At 45.2% G+C, this 17,163-nt stretch overlaps 2 protein-coding genes across 5 annotated transcripts in view; both read left to right on the top strand.

Annotated features, from left to right (window-relative positions):
• Positions 1-450: 450 nt before the first annotated feature.
• Positions 451-3,925, top strand: ndufb11 (NADH:ubiquinone oxidoreductase subunit B11). The gene is made up of 3 exons (XM_034538365.1): positions 451-679; positions 3,214-3,344; positions 3,725-3,925. The coding sequence occupies exons 1-3, from the start codon at positions 506-508 to the stop codon at positions 3,852-3,854; spliced, it is 435 nt and encodes a 144-aa protein (XP_034394256.1). The 5' UTR covers positions 451-505; the 3' UTR covers positions 3,855-3,925.
• Positions 3,926-4,668: 743 nt separating this feature from the next.
• Positions 4,669-17,163, top strand: part of rtel1 (regulator of telomere elongation helicase 1) — a 21,688-nt gene continuing 9,193 nt past the window's right edge. For 2 of the 4 annotated variants that reach the window (XM_034537048.1, XM_034537049.1), the window contains exons 1-27: positions 4,678-4,972; positions 5,150-5,348; positions 6,164-6,257; positions 6,328-6,409; positions 6,643-6,703; positions 6,885-6,960; positions 7,289-7,373; positions 7,644-7,709; positions 9,289-9,433; positions 9,541-9,579; positions 9,686-9,761; positions 10,181-10,278; positions 10,441-10,496; positions 10,836-10,907; positions 11,000-11,081; positions 11,283-11,415; positions 12,156-12,269; positions 12,544-12,584; positions 12,689-12,774; positions 12,890-12,967; positions 13,090-13,167; positions 13,734-13,880; positions 15,186-15,301; positions 15,699-15,822; positions 16,299-16,464; positions 16,557-16,714; positions 16,974-17,069. In XM_034537048.1, the coding sequence (XP_034392939.1) occupies positions 4,871-4,972; positions 5,150-5,348; positions 6,164-6,257; positions 6,328-6,409; positions 6,643-6,703; positions 6,885-6,960; positions 7,289-7,373; positions 7,644-7,709; positions 9,289-9,433; positions 9,541-9,579; positions 9,686-9,761; positions 10,181-10,278; positions 10,441-10,496; positions 10,836-10,907; positions 11,000-11,081; positions 11,283-11,415; positions 12,156-12,269; positions 12,544-12,584; positions 12,689-12,774; positions 12,890-12,967; positions 13,090-13,167; positions 13,734-13,880; positions 15,186-15,301; positions 15,699-15,822; positions 16,299-16,464; positions 16,557-16,714; positions 16,974-17,069 (2,670 nt within the window). In that variant the 5' untranslated portion in view covers positions 4,678-4,870. Of the gene's footprint in view, positions 4,973-5,149; positions 5,349-6,163; positions 6,258-6,327; positions 6,410-6,642; positions 6,704-6,884; positions 6,961-7,288; positions 7,374-7,643; positions 7,710-9,288; positions 9,434-9,540; positions 9,580-9,685; positions 9,762-10,180; positions 10,279-10,440; positions 10,497-10,835; positions 10,908-10,999; positions 11,082-11,282; positions 11,416-12,155; positions 12,270-12,543; positions 12,585-12,688; positions 12,775-12,829; positions 12,968-13,089; positions 13,168-13,733; positions 13,881-15,185; positions 15,302-15,698; positions 15,823-16,298; positions 16,465-16,556; positions 16,715-16,973; positions 17,070-17,163 lie in introns of all 4 variants that reach the window. The other 2 variants (XM_034537047.1, XM_034537046.1) reach the window with 2 other exon arrangements.

Raw genomic sequence — 17,163 nt, 5'->3', positions numbered from 1 at the left:
GGCAGCAGTGTTGGATGATACTGAAAACCTGAAAAGACTATATATATATTTATATGTATATATTTATACATACATGTAGATGTATGTGTATATATATTTGTGTATATATATGTGTGTGTGTATATATATATATGTATATATGTGTACACATATATACACATATATATGTGTATATATATATATATATATGCATATATGTGTATGTGTATATATATATATGTATGTATATATGTGTATATATATATATATATATATATATATATATATATATATATGTGTATATATGTATTTAGTATACTATGTGGAGTTTTGATTCACCACATAGATTACTAAAAAACTATTTAATTGGCTTATCACATCTATATCTTTTTTCTCAGGGTACATTACCGTCAACCACCTCTTGGTGGCAGTAATACTCCCTTTACCTTTGAGGAAATTAAGAAGAAGAGGCGTTGAACTCTTGTTTCCGGTTCCGGGTCAGTACTATCCTTCACAAATAGGTGAAATGTTGACCCGACTTTCACGGTTCGGGCCCGCTTTGCCCCGGTTACTCTCAAATCCACCGGCCCGGTTTGTCTCCCAGTCCAAACCGACCGGTGCCGCCGGTTCGACCGCGGTGACGGAGCTGTACCCAGCTGCGGAGCAAGCTGGGTACAGTGAGGTCAGCCCGTATGTCAAGGTGAGTTTCTCTCCGTCATTATCGAGCCTCACGGAGGCTTCGTAAGTGTTCACTAACCGAATAGAGTTTAGGTTGAACGCTACGTCATGTCATGTATGACATGTTAGGTCATGTTATGTCATTTATGACATGTACACAGACATGCTGACGGCAGTAACGAGATTGACTATGAAAAGATGCTGTTACTCATGCATAATGGTGGACCCGCAGTGTATACATCAGTATACAGTAGTGTTGAGTGTACAGTAGTGTTCATCAATGTACAGTAGTGTTCATCAATGTACAGTAGTGTTCACCTCAATGTACAGTAGTGTTCATCAATGTACAGTAGTGTTCACCTCTGTGTTCATCAATGTACAGTAGTGTTCATCAATGTACAGTAGTGTTCATCAATGTACAATAGTGTTCATCAATGTACAGTAGTGTTCACCTCTGTGTTCATCAATGTACAGTAGTGTTCATCAATGTACAGTAGTGTTCACCTCAATGTACAGTAGTGTTCATCTCTGTGTTCATCAATGTACAGTAGTGTTCATCTCTGTGTTCATCAATGTACAGTAGTGTTCACCTCAATGTACAGTAGTGTTCATCAATGTACAGTAGTGTTCATCAATGTACAGTAGTGTTCATCAATGTACAGTAGTGTTCATCTCTGTGTTCATCAATGTACAGTAGTGTTCACCAATGTACAGTAGTGTTCATCTCTGTGTTCATCAATGTACAGTAGTGTTCACCAATGTACAGTAGTGTTCATCAATGTACAGTAGTGTTCATCAATGTACAGTAGTGTTCATCTCAATGTTCATCAGTGTACATCAGTGTACAGTAGTGTTCACCAGTATACATCAGTGTACAGTAGTGGACATCAGTATACATCAGTGTACAGTAGTGGACATCAGTATACATCAGTGTACAGTAGTGGACATCAGTATACAGTAGTGTTCATCAGTATACATCAGTGTTCATCAGTATACATCAGTGTACAGTAGTGGACATCAGTGTACAGTAGTGGACATCAGTATACAGTAGTGTTCATCAGTATACATCAGTGTACAGTAGTGGACATCAGTATACATCAGTATACAGTAGTGTTCATCAGTATACATCAGTGTACAGTAGTGTTCATCAGTATACATCAGTGTACAGTAGTGTTCATCAGTATACATCAGTGTACAGTAGTGTTCATCAGTATACATCAGTGTACAGTAGTGTTCATCAGTATACATCAGTGTACAGTAGTGGACATCAGTATACAGTAGTGTTCATCAGTATACATCAGTGTACAGTAGTGGACATCAGTATACATCAGTATACAGTAGTGTTCATCAGTATACATCAGTGTACAGTAGTGTTCATCAGTATACATCAGTGTACAGTAGTGTTCATCAGTATACATCAGTGTACAGTAGTGTTCATCAGTAACGGACAGCAGAACGCTGCTCCGTCTACGGACACCCTCGGTGTTGGTTGCTTAAGGCTTCAGGTTGCTCTCCGACTTTCACAGTGGTTGTCTCTTTGCTTTTTGACACGTATAACAGTCGTACACTGATATCACATATTTGCTAATGCGTCTAGATTAAAGCAGACTAATCTTTATTTGTCCAGGTACTGAGTCCAAACAAGCTGAGCCCTGTTTGTGATGCCTTTTATTGTGAACAACACCACATGAAGCACACTTAAAGTAATTTCAAAGTGTCTGTGTGTCTATGTGTCTGTGTCTGACAGTTTACACCGTCACAATGATGTGCAATGGATTATGTCTAATCTTCCTCTTTGAGCTCTCTGGAATGGATCCATTTGAGCCCAATTCTGTCACTGCAGTAGACGTCCAGACATTTCTATGAAGCCATTATGTTCCATGGGACTCTGTAGCACACACACACTGTATGCACCAGGCAGATTTTCAGAAGTGTACAAATGTTCCATGGTTTTATGATTGACTTTACATTAGTCTGTCAATATTCAGCACCTTGGAAATGTTCTTGTCTCCTTCTCTAATAATACTTGTCAATAAACTTTTCCTTTGTCGCTGTAATTACTTTTTGTCAGGAAGTTGACCAAGTATCATCCCAGGATCCCGTTTTTAAAAATAACCAACCATTGCAACCCGATTCACAACAGGCCTTATCTCTGAATCGGGGAAGAGAGTATTTGTGCATAAATGATTGTTACTCATCATCTTTTTTCAATACATCATATTATCTGTGAGAAGAGATGTCCATTTGATAAATCACTACTTTGTTTCAGCATGTTTTATTGAAAACATATACACATACTAAATACTTCATACATTAGGTATAGTTTCATTTCCTCATTAGTTAAACAAACAGAATGTACTTTAGTCTTTTATATTAGATTCTAACTATAGGAACATTTAGGTTCCCTCATGTGGCTCAAAGGTGTACTACAGATGGAAATGTTAAATAAAAGACTATGGTTTTATCGTTTTTTTTTTTGGTTACTTGTATCTAATGCGACCCACCCGGTGTTTGGTAGTGACTGCTGAAGCTGATGCCCCTCTCTGTAACCGTCAGAATCCAGATTACCATGGCTTCTCCAGTGACCCTGTGGTGGATGAGTGGAATATGAGGGTGGGCTTCTTCTTCGGCATCTCAGTGGCTCTCGTTATTGGAGGAACATTTATCCACTATTTACCAGACCACGGGTGAGTTCTCAGTTCTTCTCCCATCTGCTGTCATTATTGCTGTCAACTATGAGAAGATGTGTCTTGGTTCTGCTAAGCCATGGTTTTCTGTTCAAGGACAGGGGGAAAGTGTCACGCTCTTCTTTTTCATGTTTTTTTGCTTTTCCTTGATACAGAAAATTTTTCAAAAGCAGACTCAACACTAATCACATGAAGCAGATTACCAGTGTTTTTGACATTTGTAATACATAGTACCTAGCTTTTTTTATCAGCTTTTTGGGGTTGTCTTCAGCCCCAAGTGGCCCCCCACCGTCAGTAAATCTGAGGTTTATTCAAGGTTTCTCCTTTCTCCCTCCCTGCTTCTCTTTCTTTGTGTCTTCTCGTGCTCGTGGTCATTCCAGCATGCGCCAGTGGGCCAGAAGGGAGGCGGAGCGTGTGATCCAGCTGAAAGAGAAGGAGGGTCTTCCTCTCATAGACGAGAACTACTATGACCCAAACAAGATGGTTCTGACCACAGCTGGAGAGGAGTAGGATGTCCAACATCCACCATGATTAATGTATTTCACTCTGACATAATAAATGATGTACTTGTGTAATTATGTGGACAGTGACTTCTTTAAACAGCAGTTTATGTCTGAATGTAAGGTAACGGCTTGGACCCTTTTCAGTGTGCCATCTGATCCACTACTCCAGTCCATATGAAGGTGGTAAAAGAATGTTTTCATTTTCATTCATGTTTCCACACATTTGAAGCAAAATGGAAGAGACTTCAACATCTTTATGAAATGCATACATTATTATTGGCCACTAAAACACTTTGTAATTCTTACAATAGCAGACGCATCATAAACAGCTTAAAGCAGGAGGTGAAGTAGGACCATTGTAGTTGTTCCTGCAGTGACGCTGTCTGGTTAGACAAGCTGACATCAAATGAATAACCCATTCCCAGCACACAGTATATACTGGTCTATTTATACCCCGTTGCTACTTCCCGTCACAGGCAGTCAGGCCTCCAGCAGATCACAAGGCCTTCTGAGTGTGTGGTGCCTTCTGTGTCAACCTCTAGAAGCCTCTGTACGGGCTGATGGGGCTTTTTAGTTATTGGCGTTTTCATGTTTAAAAAACTAGCAACAAAATTAAAGTGAAAGCAAGTATTTACAAATTGGCCTTAATTAACCTTAAAAATAAAGTTTTTGAAAATATGAAAATATGCACCGGATGTGTCGTAAAAGTCATTGCCTTTTAAAAATCTTACAAGTCACATACAACCAGGCCGTGGTCAACACCGAGTACTCCTTATTCTGTGAGCACTTGAACGCACCAGAGGTACGGAGTTAAAAGGCGCATGCGCAGAACGGGACTGAACTCTGCAAACTGGCGCCAAGCTCCGGCATGTCCAGAGCGTCGAGCAGCACGACGTCTCCATTCCGAATGGACCGCTGACGTCACCAATGTGTGACCGCTGACGTCACCAATGTGTGACCGTTGACCCGGAGCCGCGCACAGTTCTCACAAAAGGCCGTCCTCGTTCGCTCCACGCGAGCGCGATGCCTTCACTCACCCTGAGCGGAGTCACGGTGAACTTCCCGTTTCCTCCATATGACTGCCAGAAGGACTACATGGGCAAAGTGATGGAGTGTCTCCAGAAGGTAACGTGGGTTCGTCTCTGTTGCTCGATGTGAACTGGAGTCTTCCTTTACAGTCAATCAACACAGGATAAGATCTGATCTGTGATCTGTTACTCCTTGTTCTGTCAGGAGTTGACGTGATGAGCAGGAACACTGCTCTCCAAAGATGAACCCTTCCTGTGTGCCTGTTTGTTTCAGAAGGCCAATGGGGTTCTGGAGAGTCCCACAGGTACTGGTAAGACCCTGTGCCTGCTGTGTGCCACCCTGGCCTGGAGGGAGCACTTCAAGGACACCATCTCTGCCCGCAAGATAGCAGAGAAGTTAGGCGGAGGGGAGATGTTCCCCAACACACCCATTGCATCCTGGGGGACGGCTGCTACAGACGGGGCCACACCAAGTAAACACACACATGGTCTACACACCACTGGGCTGTAAGGTGTCATTCAAACTCCAAAACAAGCAGCGGCGTATGCAAGCAATAAAACACATCATACAAATGAAGCGATGAACATGAAGCTGGGTCCTCTTGAGGCAGAGACACCGTGGGCTCTATGTGTGTGTTTGGCTAACCGCTAACTGAACTACACACTCTGCCAGACGCCGTTAACCCTTTGATTGGGCACCAACCTCACATCTACGCGCATCTTGTCCCAAAAATAGACTAGGCCTAAATAAAGGCTTCAGGTCGTGGTTACAGCCGTGTGTGTGTGTGTGTGTGTGTGTGTGTGTGTGTGTGTGTGTGTGTGTGTGTGTGTGTGTGTGTGTGTGTGTGTGTGTGTGCGCACATACATACATGTCTGGCCGGTTGTTGGTCGTGGTTGATGGTTATCCATGTACATGTGACGGTATAGTTTTTATATTTGGAACTGGACACTGTGCACGTGACCGTCCACGTACACAGTGCAGTGCACGTGACCGGTCACGTGCAGAACATGGTCTAAATTGGTCATACCAGAATTGTCTTTGTAAAGGATCAGCTGACCTCTACATCATTAGAGAGCCCCTCCCCTTCAGGTGAAAGACTTGGCTGTAATATATCTAACAGAATTATCTTTTAGGTAAACAAACATCATCATTTATGTAATTGATGGCACAATTCAATCGATTAGTCTCTCACCATTGACCATATTTCTCCTGAAACAAGGTCTGGTTCCCCAGGAGGGGAGGGGCTTCATGTGCCTCTCATGTAATTCTGATGTTATTGTTTCTCAGCCTACTACACGGATGTTCCCAAGATCATATACGCTTCCAGGACTCATTCTCAGCTGGCACAGGTCATCAGTGAGCTGAAGAACACCTCGTACAGGTAAACCACGTCACGTCAAACAGGACACCTAATGCAAGTGAAGCCTTTTGCTGATGTCTCTCTCATTCAGCCCAAAGGTGTGTGTGCTGGGATCAAGAGAGCAGCTGTGTATCAACCAGGAAGTGATGCGCCAGGAGAGCCACCACGCCAAGGTGAGCAACCATCCACCCTGTTCACGCTCTAAGACTACATGCACACACTTCAAGTGTTGTTGAGACTCCAACGGTGAGCTGGGAGAATATTCTGGGACCTTGTGGGGTCTCTCAGAAGACATGAAAGGTTGTGGTTCATTGGAGATGGAGGGGGGGGGTATTGAACCCATGTGTACATATTTCAATATCTTTTTCTATCTTGTTGTGATTCCATTCTATCGCCTGTTTTTCAGGTCCACATGTGCAGAGGAAAGGTTTCCACCAGGTCGTGTGTCTTCTACAATAACGTGGAAGGTTTGTTCATCCAGTCGATATCAAAGAGGCAACACGAAACATCTAGAAAAGCATTTCCTTCTAAATGTTAAACCAGCTACCTGTAACAGCAGTGATGAGGTTAATGTCAGCATCTGGCAATAGCATACGCTGTTTGTAAACATGCTACTTGTAATCTTAATTTCCCTCTTTTCCTCCTCAGAGAAGAGCACTGACAGAGATCTGGTGAAGTCCATCCTGGACGTCGAGGACTTGGTCAAATTCGGCAACAAACAGAGGTGTGTGTTTCTGTCTTCATGTTCACCTCCTGGCCTGTTTCAGTAGATTCCAAGAAAGCGGCCGCTTGATGTGTGTAGGACATTTCCATTGTTGAGTCTGCAGGTTATGTTCTCACTCTCTACAATGCAGGAAAATACTATAAATATTTTTAGACATTCACAATAGCAGCTTCCTAAAATCTAATTTGACTTGGTTGATATCTTTTGATAATGCAACAAACCCCACAGACTTACAATAATCACTCATTTACAACAAAACTTATTATATTAAATTCATATTTTTAATAACATTTGTTATTAGCTGAAAGGTGATTTTGTTTTCCTGCAGGGTCTGTCCTTACTACCTGTCCCGGTCCCTGAAGCAGCAAGCAGACGTCATCTTTATGCCTTACAACTACCTGCTGGATCCAAAGGTGAGCTGAGCTCATGTCCTGCTGACATCAGGTCACCGTGTGTCCACTCCTGGTAATAATGACACCGTGTAGTCCTGGTGACTGTAACACTCCCACCACAACACTACGAGGAGGTCTCGGACACTACCGATTTAACCACATCTCTTCATACAGATCTCTGTACAGTTCACACAACACAACTTGCTGTCTTCTAATCTGGATTCCTGAGGTGGTTGTGGTTTCCACTCTTCGTGACTGCTGGTATTTTGTTCTTTCCCTTTTGTTCCACAGAGCCGCAAAGCTCACAATATCGAGCTAAACGGAGCCGTGGTCATCTTTGATGAAGCTCACAATGTGGTAAGACTGTCCTGGACATGGTTGATCTGAATGGCTGCACTGGGAGGTGAGGTGTGACGCCTTGGTACACGCGTAATGTTGTTTGATTGGTCTCGCATCAAATCCAAGCTCAGAGTGAGCAGAAAAGCGTCCTTGTGAGGGAGCATCGGAGCATCCTTGTGAGAGAGCATCCATCCTCGTAAGGGAGCATCCTCGTGAGGGAGCATCCTCGTGAGGGAGCATCCTCGTGAGGGAGCATCCTCGTGAGGGAGTATCCTCGTGAGGAAGCATCCATCCTCGTAAGGGAGCATCCTCGTGAGGGAGCATCCTCGTGAGGGAGCATCCTCGTGAGGGAGTATCCTTGTGAGGGAGCATCCATCCTCGTGAGGGAGCATCGGAGCATCCTCGTGTGGGAGTATCCTTGTGAGGGAGCATCCATCCTTGTGAGGGAGCATCCTCGTGAGGGAGCATCCTCGTGAGGGAGCATCCTCGTGAGGGAGCATCCTTGTGAGGGAGCATCCATCCTTGTGAGGGCGCATCCCTCCTTGTGAGGGAGCATCCATCCTCGTAAGGGAGCATCCTCGTGAGGGAGCATCCTCGTGAGGGAGTATCCTTGTGAGGGAGCATCCATCCTTGTGAGGGAGCATCCTCGTAAGGGAGCATCCTCGTGAGGGAGTATCCTTGTGAGGGAGCATCCATCCTTGTGAGGGAGCATCCATCCTTGTGAGGGAGCATCCTCGTGAGGGAGTATCCTTGTGAGGGAGCATCCATCCTTGTGAGGGCGCATCCCTCCTTGTGAGGGAGCATCCATCCTCGTGAGGGAGTATCCATCCTTGTGAGGGAGCATCCATCCTTGTGAGGGAGCATCGGAGCATCCTCGTGAGGGAGCATCCATCCTTGTGAGGGAGCATCCATCCTCGTGAGGGAGTATCCATCCTTGTGAGGGAGCATCCATCCTCGTGAGGGAGCATCGGAGCATCCTCGTGTGGGAGTATCCTCGTGAGGGAGCATCCATCCTTGTGAGGGAGCATCCATCCTTGTGAGGGAGCATCGGAGCACCCTCGTGAGGGAGCATCCTCATGAGGGAGCATTTCTGCGAGCCGCTCAATGTCCCATGGTGCCAATTGAATGCATATGCATGGACTAGTGTGGACTTTGTGTGGGCAGCTGCCGTATATACTGAAAGTAAAAAGAAGCAGTATGCTATTTGGAACGCAGCTTGCGTCTTTCTTTAGGCCCCATGGCATCACGTGGCGCTCCCAGAAGTTGTAATTCCATGATTTGACCACTAGATAGATTTGCTCGGCCCTCTCTAAGCGCTTAGAACTGGTAAACACTTGCTGGTCCAGTGGACCTTTTAGGCTTTGGATGTTGGAAGGGAGTAGACAGTATCTGTCCAGGGCAGTAGCTGACGTCTGCTCTCCGGCAGGGGCACCAATGATAATGACCCGCATGTACTCGTATGCGACCATGAGAAGATTTAAGTCCCACACCCACAAAAAAAATGTATGGCATCTGCAACCTGGAGCTCCCGAGCCTGTATGGGATGAAAGGTTGTCAAAAGAGCCGAATATCCAGCAGATGTTTCTGTTGTCTGCAGGAGAAGACGTGTGAAGAATCCACATCATTTGACCTCACTCCCTATGATGTCGCCTCAGCCATCAGTGCTGTGGACCGGCTGCTGGTGGAGCAGGCTAAAGAAGACACCGTCTCAGAAGACTTCAATGTTGAGGGCCTCAGCTCAGGTCAGCATGCTTATGAGGTTGCACATAGAGGGGCAAATGTATTTGAATTAAAAATATATATATGTGTGTGTGTGTGTATATTAAAGCAGGTCATGTTTTTGTTTCAGGTTTAAAAGTAAATCTAGAGACCATCGCTACGGTCAAGCGTAAGTATTCTTAAAGCTATAAAGAAGCTTGACGTCAGCACTTCATCATTATCTCATGAGATGGATCAGTCAGAGCTCTGAGGGATTTATCTGTGTGCTCTGACAGAGATTCTGCTGGATCTGGAGGCTGCTGTTGACGCCTATGATGTTCCAAGTGAAAAGGGCATCACGAAACCTGGAATGTATGTGAGAGTGGTCGTAGATAGTGAGCAGAATGCTACGTCTTTGCTCCATTAACAGCTTTATTTATGTGTCATTGGATCCGTCCTTCTGTCTAAGAAAGCACATGTTAAGTCATACACTGCTTCTTTTTAATTAAACAATAAAGAGACAGTCAGGGATTATGATGTGAAATGGGATGTAAAAGACACATTTCTTGACTGTAATTAGGTCTGTGTTGTATTCATCAACACTTACATGGTGTCTATCTCATTCCATCTGCGGCATGTTGGGTTATGGAGTGACATGATGTAACACGGTTGTGTACGAGACTTCTGCTTCTAAAACAAGCTCCCTTAGAATCCACCCAAATCAGACTCCAGTGGATATCTTACCACACAAAGTGAGTTTCTGAAGCAGAAGTGTCTTCTGTCTGTCTCAGCTTCATCTATGAGCTGTTGGAGAGAGTCCACCTGACCTACAACAGCAAGACGGCTGTCTCTGAAGCTCTGGAGCAGATCATTGGACACTTAACAGGACGTCAGTAGCTTCATCTCTTCTTATTTTTCTTTATACAACACATGATTTAGGTGTCTGCTGGCCATCATTTCCCTTCATACTACGTATATATGTAGGAATGTAATCGACAGACCCTGACACGTGTAGTAGTTTGTATAATGTGTGACTCTTGTTTCTCATCAGAGTCAGGAATATTCCTGAACACTACTGGACTGCAGAAGCTGGCTGACATCATACAGGTACGCTAAGTTAAAGGAATAGTTTTTAGAGGACACTTTCTTCACTCTTTATTCCTGAAGGTCAGATGTTCTTCAGTCTCATGGATGTGTAGGTACAACCAGGACCTGGTTAGCCTAGCTTAGCATAAAGACTGGAAGCAGGGGGAAGCAGCTAGCCTGGTTCTGTGCCGAGTAAATAAATATAGGGATCAGCATCTCCAAAGCTCACTGAACATGTTTATTTAATATGCACGTAAAGAGAAATGTAACCGATCATGGTTTTAGGGGGAGATATGTGCTGGAACATTATGTTTTGGTGAGTCAGGTGCAGTGAGACCGTCTTCCTTTCTTTCCTTCTAGCTGGTGTTCTGTGGTGAACCTTCAGAGAAGGATCGACTACAGCAGATGCAGTCCAACACGGCTCATTTTAAGGTGCATGTTTGTTAAAAAGTGTCCATATGAAAATGCTTCTGCATCTCTACACACTCATGTTCACAGTGACCTTATCTGTCTGTCCGGCTCAGGTTCATATCCATCGAGACAAAAGCTATCAAAAGAAACCACAAAGCACTGATGTGTGGGCTTCCTCTTCATCAAAGAAACAAGGTGATGAGCCTGTCGGTGCTGGGTCACAGTCGTCCCACAGGGGGCGCTCTTACTCTTACTTAAGTTCGATTTCAGAACGGCTTGTTCAAATGCAATGTATCCCAAACCTAAACATTAAAGCCTCTATTTGACTTGAAACTCTCTAAATGAATGAATGCCTGATGGTGAACTGGACCGTATGTGTGTTTTTGCTCCTTGTAGGTAACATCCTGAGTTACTGGTGCTTCTCTCCTGGCTTCAGCATGCAGGATCTGGTGGCTCAAGGTGTTCGCTGCATCATTCTGACCAGTGGGACCCTCGCTCCCCTCTCCTCATTCACCTGTGAGATGAGGATGTAAGTACCTGTTACCTCAAAGCTGGTTGGACCTACAGAGGTGCACTGTTGTGTTCCTTAGAGGTAGAACACTGAATTGCTGCTACTGCTGTCAGTCTCAGTTTCTTCTCAAACAAGAGTTCCATATGTGACGATGAATCAGGCTGACCGGTGGAGGTGGTATATAATGTCTGGTATGTTGGTGCCCAGGTGGGAAGAAGGAACGAGGCAGCACGAAGGGAGTTGTTGGTATTCTGGTGGACTCTTAAACTATGCACTGAGAACAGATGCCACTTTGGTGATTTTATTGGCAAACTAAATACTTGGAGAAAGTGTGCATACGTAACAGAATAAAGATATAAATCAATAACGCCACGAACCAGGAGATGCTTAAATGGGTGTGTAGAAATAGCAGTAAATCTGTCTGCATTGATCTATGAATGTGTTCCAGTGACTCTTTGCACCTCCGTGAAGTTTCTCCTCCAGTTCATTAGATTCCTGCAGGACACGTGTTGATGAATCTGATTTATGATGTGATGTCACATCACACCAACCACACACACCAGGGGGGTCCATTAGAAGTTGTTGTTCTGCCTGGTCATGTTGGACTACAGCGGGACTCCTCTCCATCTTATCGTATTTCAGACTTTATGAGCATAGTCATTAGTCATGTAGTAGTTGTTGTTGTTGTTGTTGTTGTTGTTGACCGCAGGTCCACCTTGATTCTGATCCCAATGTGTTGCTCTCGCCGTCTGCTGCAGCCCGTTCTCAGTGAGTCTGGAGAACAGCCATGTGATCGAGCGGGACCAGATCTTTGTTGGCGTCATTGAGCGAGGCCCAGATGGCGTGCACTTGAGCTCAGCGTTTGATAGAAGGTCAGTATTCCACTAATCCACTACTTTTATCAACGAGTAGTTACAAACGAGCTCAGAGCATCGGTATGAATGCCCACGTCACATGACTCATCAGGCACAGTTACTCATTCTGGCCTGAGCATACACAATACATGTATTCTACTCAAACATATCCATCTCTACACCCCGACCATATCACATGTCCTCATCAGACTTACTTTACTGCTCCACAGATGCTTTACCGTCTTGTTGAGACAATGTAATATAATAATGGGATCGTCTTTCCCTCTCACAGGTTTCTTCCTGAAAACATGGCGTCTTTAGGCAACACTGTTGGTAAGATCAGACAACACGGACACGTTTTTATTTTAACATGTTTCTGAAGACCATAAACGGTACTTATTGTACTAAGTTTGTAATTGTGCTTAATTGTGTCTCAGCCAACCTGAGCCGTGTGGTTCCTGATGGTCTTTTAGTGTTTTTCCCTTCCTTCCCTTTGATGGAGAAAACCCTTGACTTCTGGAGAGTAAGTGGAACGTCTGCAACATCAGTTCTAAGTTCTAGAAACATTCTTCTCCTAGTGTGTGTGTGTGTGTGTGTGTGTGTGTGTGTGTGTGTGTGTGTGTGTGTGTGCGTATCAGACTAACGGACATGCAGCTCGCATTGACAGCGTGAAGCCCATCTTTGTTGAGCCTAAAGGAAAGGGCACCTTTAATGAGGTGAGTGTGGTGATATTTAATATCTAGATGACCTTTGTAACCTCCGCTAGGAACACTTCTAGGTTCCTTTGAAGAACCTGGAACAAGGAACCCCACTGATGACAGAACTCTGTCTTTCTTAGGTTATTGACGGATATTACAACAAAGTCAACGATCCAACATCCAAGGGGGGGACATTCTTTGCTGTGTGTCGAGGCAAGGTGAGGTCACTGTGCCGTAGAGTTTGGAATAGTCCTAAAACAGGTTTTTTTCTTCTTGATAACACGGTCTTCAAAAGGTCAGATAGAGCATTCTTGATGAATAGACTAAATTGCCATTAATTGGATCATTCTGAAATCCAGAGGAGATGGCTGGTCTTTGGTGGCTCAATCATGCAAAACATATATTTTTGCTTCATTGCTGGAGGAAATTATCTTCATGTTTACTCTCCATCAAACAATTGAAAAGGAAGTAAGTCAATTAAGTTTAGTAAATGAAGTATCTGAGTGGTTTGACTTCACCAAAAAGCATGAAGGGATCATTTGGATGTTTAGAAGTGTGGATGTACGAGGTTCTTCATACTCGGTGTGTTGGCACAGTACCGATGAGTATGGAGAAGAACCTTCTGGCTCTCACTTCTCTATAGGATGGGAAGAGCTTTACTTTAATTCAGATTTCTCACTTGGTTGCATTTGGAGCTATTTTATTTTATTTGTCCCATCTACTCGTTCCACAGATTACAACGTAATAGGGTACTAGTCATTTCCTGTGTGTGTGTGTGTGTCAGGCTAGTGAGGGTCTGGACTTTGCCGACACCTTTGGTCGGGGTGTCATCATCACCGGCCTCCCGTTCCCTCCTAAGATGGACCCCCGAGTCATCCTGAAGATGCAGTTTTTGGATGAGATGAGTCGGAAGAAAGCTCCTGGGGTAAAGGTAAGTGGAGACCCACTGTGAAAGGAAGGCTGCTGTTTGAGTGTTGGCTCCGACTCCGACTGCCAGGAACCTCGGTGTGACACCTGTCAGTCAACTCTCCCTGACTGCCAACATCACCACAATAACACGCTCCTGTAGGTACATGCTGTACAACATCAGGAGAATACGACCTCTTCTCACTCAGAAGGCGGCACAGGTTCTGGTCCAGGTTCTGGTCCAGGCTCTGGTCATCTCACATCTAGACTACTGTAACTCCCTCCTTCAGGTCTACCTGCTAATGCCATTCGACCTCTACAGCTCCTCCAGAATGCAGCTGCTCGACTGGTCTTCAACCTCCTAAATTTACCCACAATCCTCCGCTCCTCCGTGACCTTCACTGGTTACCGGTGGCCGCCCGCATCCGCTTCAAAACATTGGTACTTGGGTACCGTGCTGCGAACAGATCGGGTCCGGTCTACATCCAGGACATGGTCTAACCTCACATCCAGGACATGGTCTAACCTCACACCAGGACATGGTCTAACCTCACACCCAGGACATGGTCTAACCTCACACCCAGGACATGGTCTAACCTCACATCCAGGACATGGTCTAACCTCACATCCAGGACATGGTCTAACCTCACACCCAGGACATGGTCTAACCTCACACCCAGGACATGGTCTAACCTCACACCCAGGACATGGTCTAACCTCACACCCAGGACATGGTCTAACCTCACACCCAGGACATGGTCTAACCTCACATCCAGGACATGGTCTAACCTTACACCCAGGACATGGTCTAACCTCACACCCAGGACATGGTCTAACCGTACACCCCACCTCGTTCACTTCTCTCGGCTTCAGCCAATCAGCTTGTAGCTCCTTCACTTCGAGCTAAACACTCAACAAAGTCACGACTCTTTGCTGTGCTGGCTCCTCATTGGTGGAACGAGCTCCCCATTGACATCAGGACAGGAAGTCTCTACATCTTCCGTCGCAAACTAAAAACACATCTTTTTCGACTATACCTTGAATAGGGAAGGTAGAGCCGTAGTAACACTTTAGTAGCACTTAAAATGTCTCTTACTGATTTCACTTTGTAGTTTAACACTTTAGTAGCAGCTAAATGGTGTGTGTGTGTGTGTGTGTGTGTGTGTGTGTGTGTGTGTGTGTGTGTGTGTGTGTGTGTGTGTGTGTGTGTGTGTGTGTGTGTGTGTGTGTGTGTGTGTGTGTGTGTGTGTGTGTGTGTGTGTGTGTGTGTGTGTGTGTGTGTGTGTGTGTGTGTGTGTGTGTGTGTGTGTGTGTGTGTGTGTGTGTGTAGTACCTGTCTGGACAGGAGTGGTACAAACAGCAGGCTTTCAGAGCTGTGAACCAGGCCATCGGTAGAGTCATTCGCCACAAGGACGACTATGGAGCCATCTTGCTGTGTGATCAAAGGTCAGACATGGAGCTGTCGGTGTATCATGACTTTGTTCCCCATGCCAGAACCACTCATGAGAACCAATTTGTTCTTTAAAGGAGCTGAATTTGATATTCAGAGCATTGATATAGCGTCAAACATCTATGAAATACACATGTGGTCCATGTAGACCCTCTTTACAGCAGACGGTTCGGAGACAATGTAACTGGATAGCCCCCCCCTTCAGCAGTAGAGCAGGGTCGTCCTTCAACCAGAGGACCGGCGGTTCGATCCCCGGCTCCACTCGCCCGTGTCGATGTGTCCTTGGGCAAGACTCTTAACCCCAAAAGGTTCCCGTAGCTGTTGTGTGACATCATCTGAGTTTGTGATAATGAAGGAAAAAGGTGATCTAGAATAACTAGACTTTTCCCGCAGGTTTAAGGGCTCTGGTGCCCGAGCTCAGCTTCCATCCTGGGTCCGGCCTTATGTGCGTCTGTATGAAAGCTTTGGGAATGTGATCCGGGACGTCTCTCAGTTCTTCAGGGTGGCACAGAAGATGGTAGGTTCTACATTCACTCAGTTCTTCATTAATAAACTAGGAGACGGACAACTTAAATGAGAAGGGACAAAGGGATGGATTAGGATGCATACGCCTCCACCAGTAGAGGGAGAGGTGGTGACAGTAGGACAGTTTATTTTTTATGTCTCTACACCGTAGTTTAATTTATGCCTGACTTTCAGAGGTGGAGAATATTCTAGTAAAACTGACCTAAGTAAATATATGTAAGTAATCAACCTCTGTGAACTTGTGTTCATATTTGTGCGATCCTCCTTTAAATTCATATTACATTACATATCAATTGCATCATATGCAGTAAAGAGACGCACGCCCACTGCAGCACCATAATGACATGTAAACTGTGACTATCGTGGCACACTGTCACCTGACCTGGCTGTGTGTTGCACTGCATTGTGGGAGTTGATCCCAGTTGAGTTCATCAGCTGGTACTCACTGTTTGTTTGTGTTTGTGCCAGAGGCCCGTGGTAGGGAAGAAGGCTGCAGCACAGTGCTCTGGGACAGGGTGCTCTCCAGACACTTCGTCCTCTGGCTTCCCTTCCTGCTCATCCTCGCAGAGCTCCCACACCCAGAAGGCCAAAAAGCTGGACGCCCACCTCCCCAGCCTGAAGAGGAGGAGGCTCGGTGAGTAGAAAGACCACGGCCTCCTTTGGATCCACAGGGCAAAGGTTAGGCCTTCACTGATTGGTTACCTGTCGTCTTGTCTTTGTGATCAGATGAACCCTCTGGAACCAATGGGATGGCCAGGATCTGCATTGAATATGAGAGTGAGATGCAGGAGAGTCAGAAGAGACCAGCCAACCTGCTGGATGCTCTGGAGCGAGGGGACCAGTGCGAGGGAGAGGACGAAAATGTTGTCGTGGGAGAAGAGAAGGTAGCTTGTTTCCTGAGAGAGACCGTGGGTCGTCCCACTAGTCTGTAGACACATGCTGGGTCATAAAGAGAGGCTTTGTAGAAAGGAGAAGAGCCAGTTGACTGTGGTAAACGTCTGGTGAAGGGGTATTTTCAGTGAGCATCCTACTGTGTATAATAGCCTGTGTTTGAAGTAAGAAAAACTATTACTGATGTGTGTAATGCCCTGAAAGAGGACTGTGCTTGATGGTTCAATTCGTTGTTCCATTTTTCTTTTGAAGGCCGACCGCTTGTCCACGCTGTCTCTTCAGTGTGACAAGAGGATGGACGATGAAATGCGGGGAGGAAAACGTAAAATCAAATTGGTCCAAGAACAGGTACATGTTGCGTCATATAGAGCACCAGTCTTTGAGTGTGGTAGATGAGAAGAAGAGTCTGCACTGGATCTGTTCAGCCATGGTGCTGCAGTCA

The sequence above is a fragment of the Cyclopterus lumpus genome, chromosome 7 (assembly GCF_009769545.1).
Source record: "Cyclopterus lumpus isolate fCycLum1 chromosome 7, fCycLum1.pri, whole genome shotgun sequence".
In the NCBI taxonomy this organism is placed as follows: Eukaryota; Metazoa; Chordata; class Actinopteri; order Perciformes; family Cyclopteridae; genus Cyclopterus; species Cyclopterus lumpus.
Note: the sequence above shows the minus strand (reverse complement) of the source record. Positions and strands in the feature narration are given on the sequence as shown.

Coding starts and splice junctions, on each gene's coding strand:
- ndufb11 (XM_034538365.1), top strand. CDS start 506: ATGTTGACCCGACTTTCACGGTTCGGGCCCGCTTTGCCCCGGTTACTC. Junction 680..3,213: donor AGGTCAGCCCGTATGTCAAG/GTGAGTTTCTCT, acceptor TGTAACCGTCAG/AATCCAGATTACCATGGCTT. Junction 3,345..3,724: donor CACTATTTACCAGACCACGG/GTGAGTTCTCAG, acceptor TGGTCATTCCAG/CATGCGCCAGTGGGCCAGAA.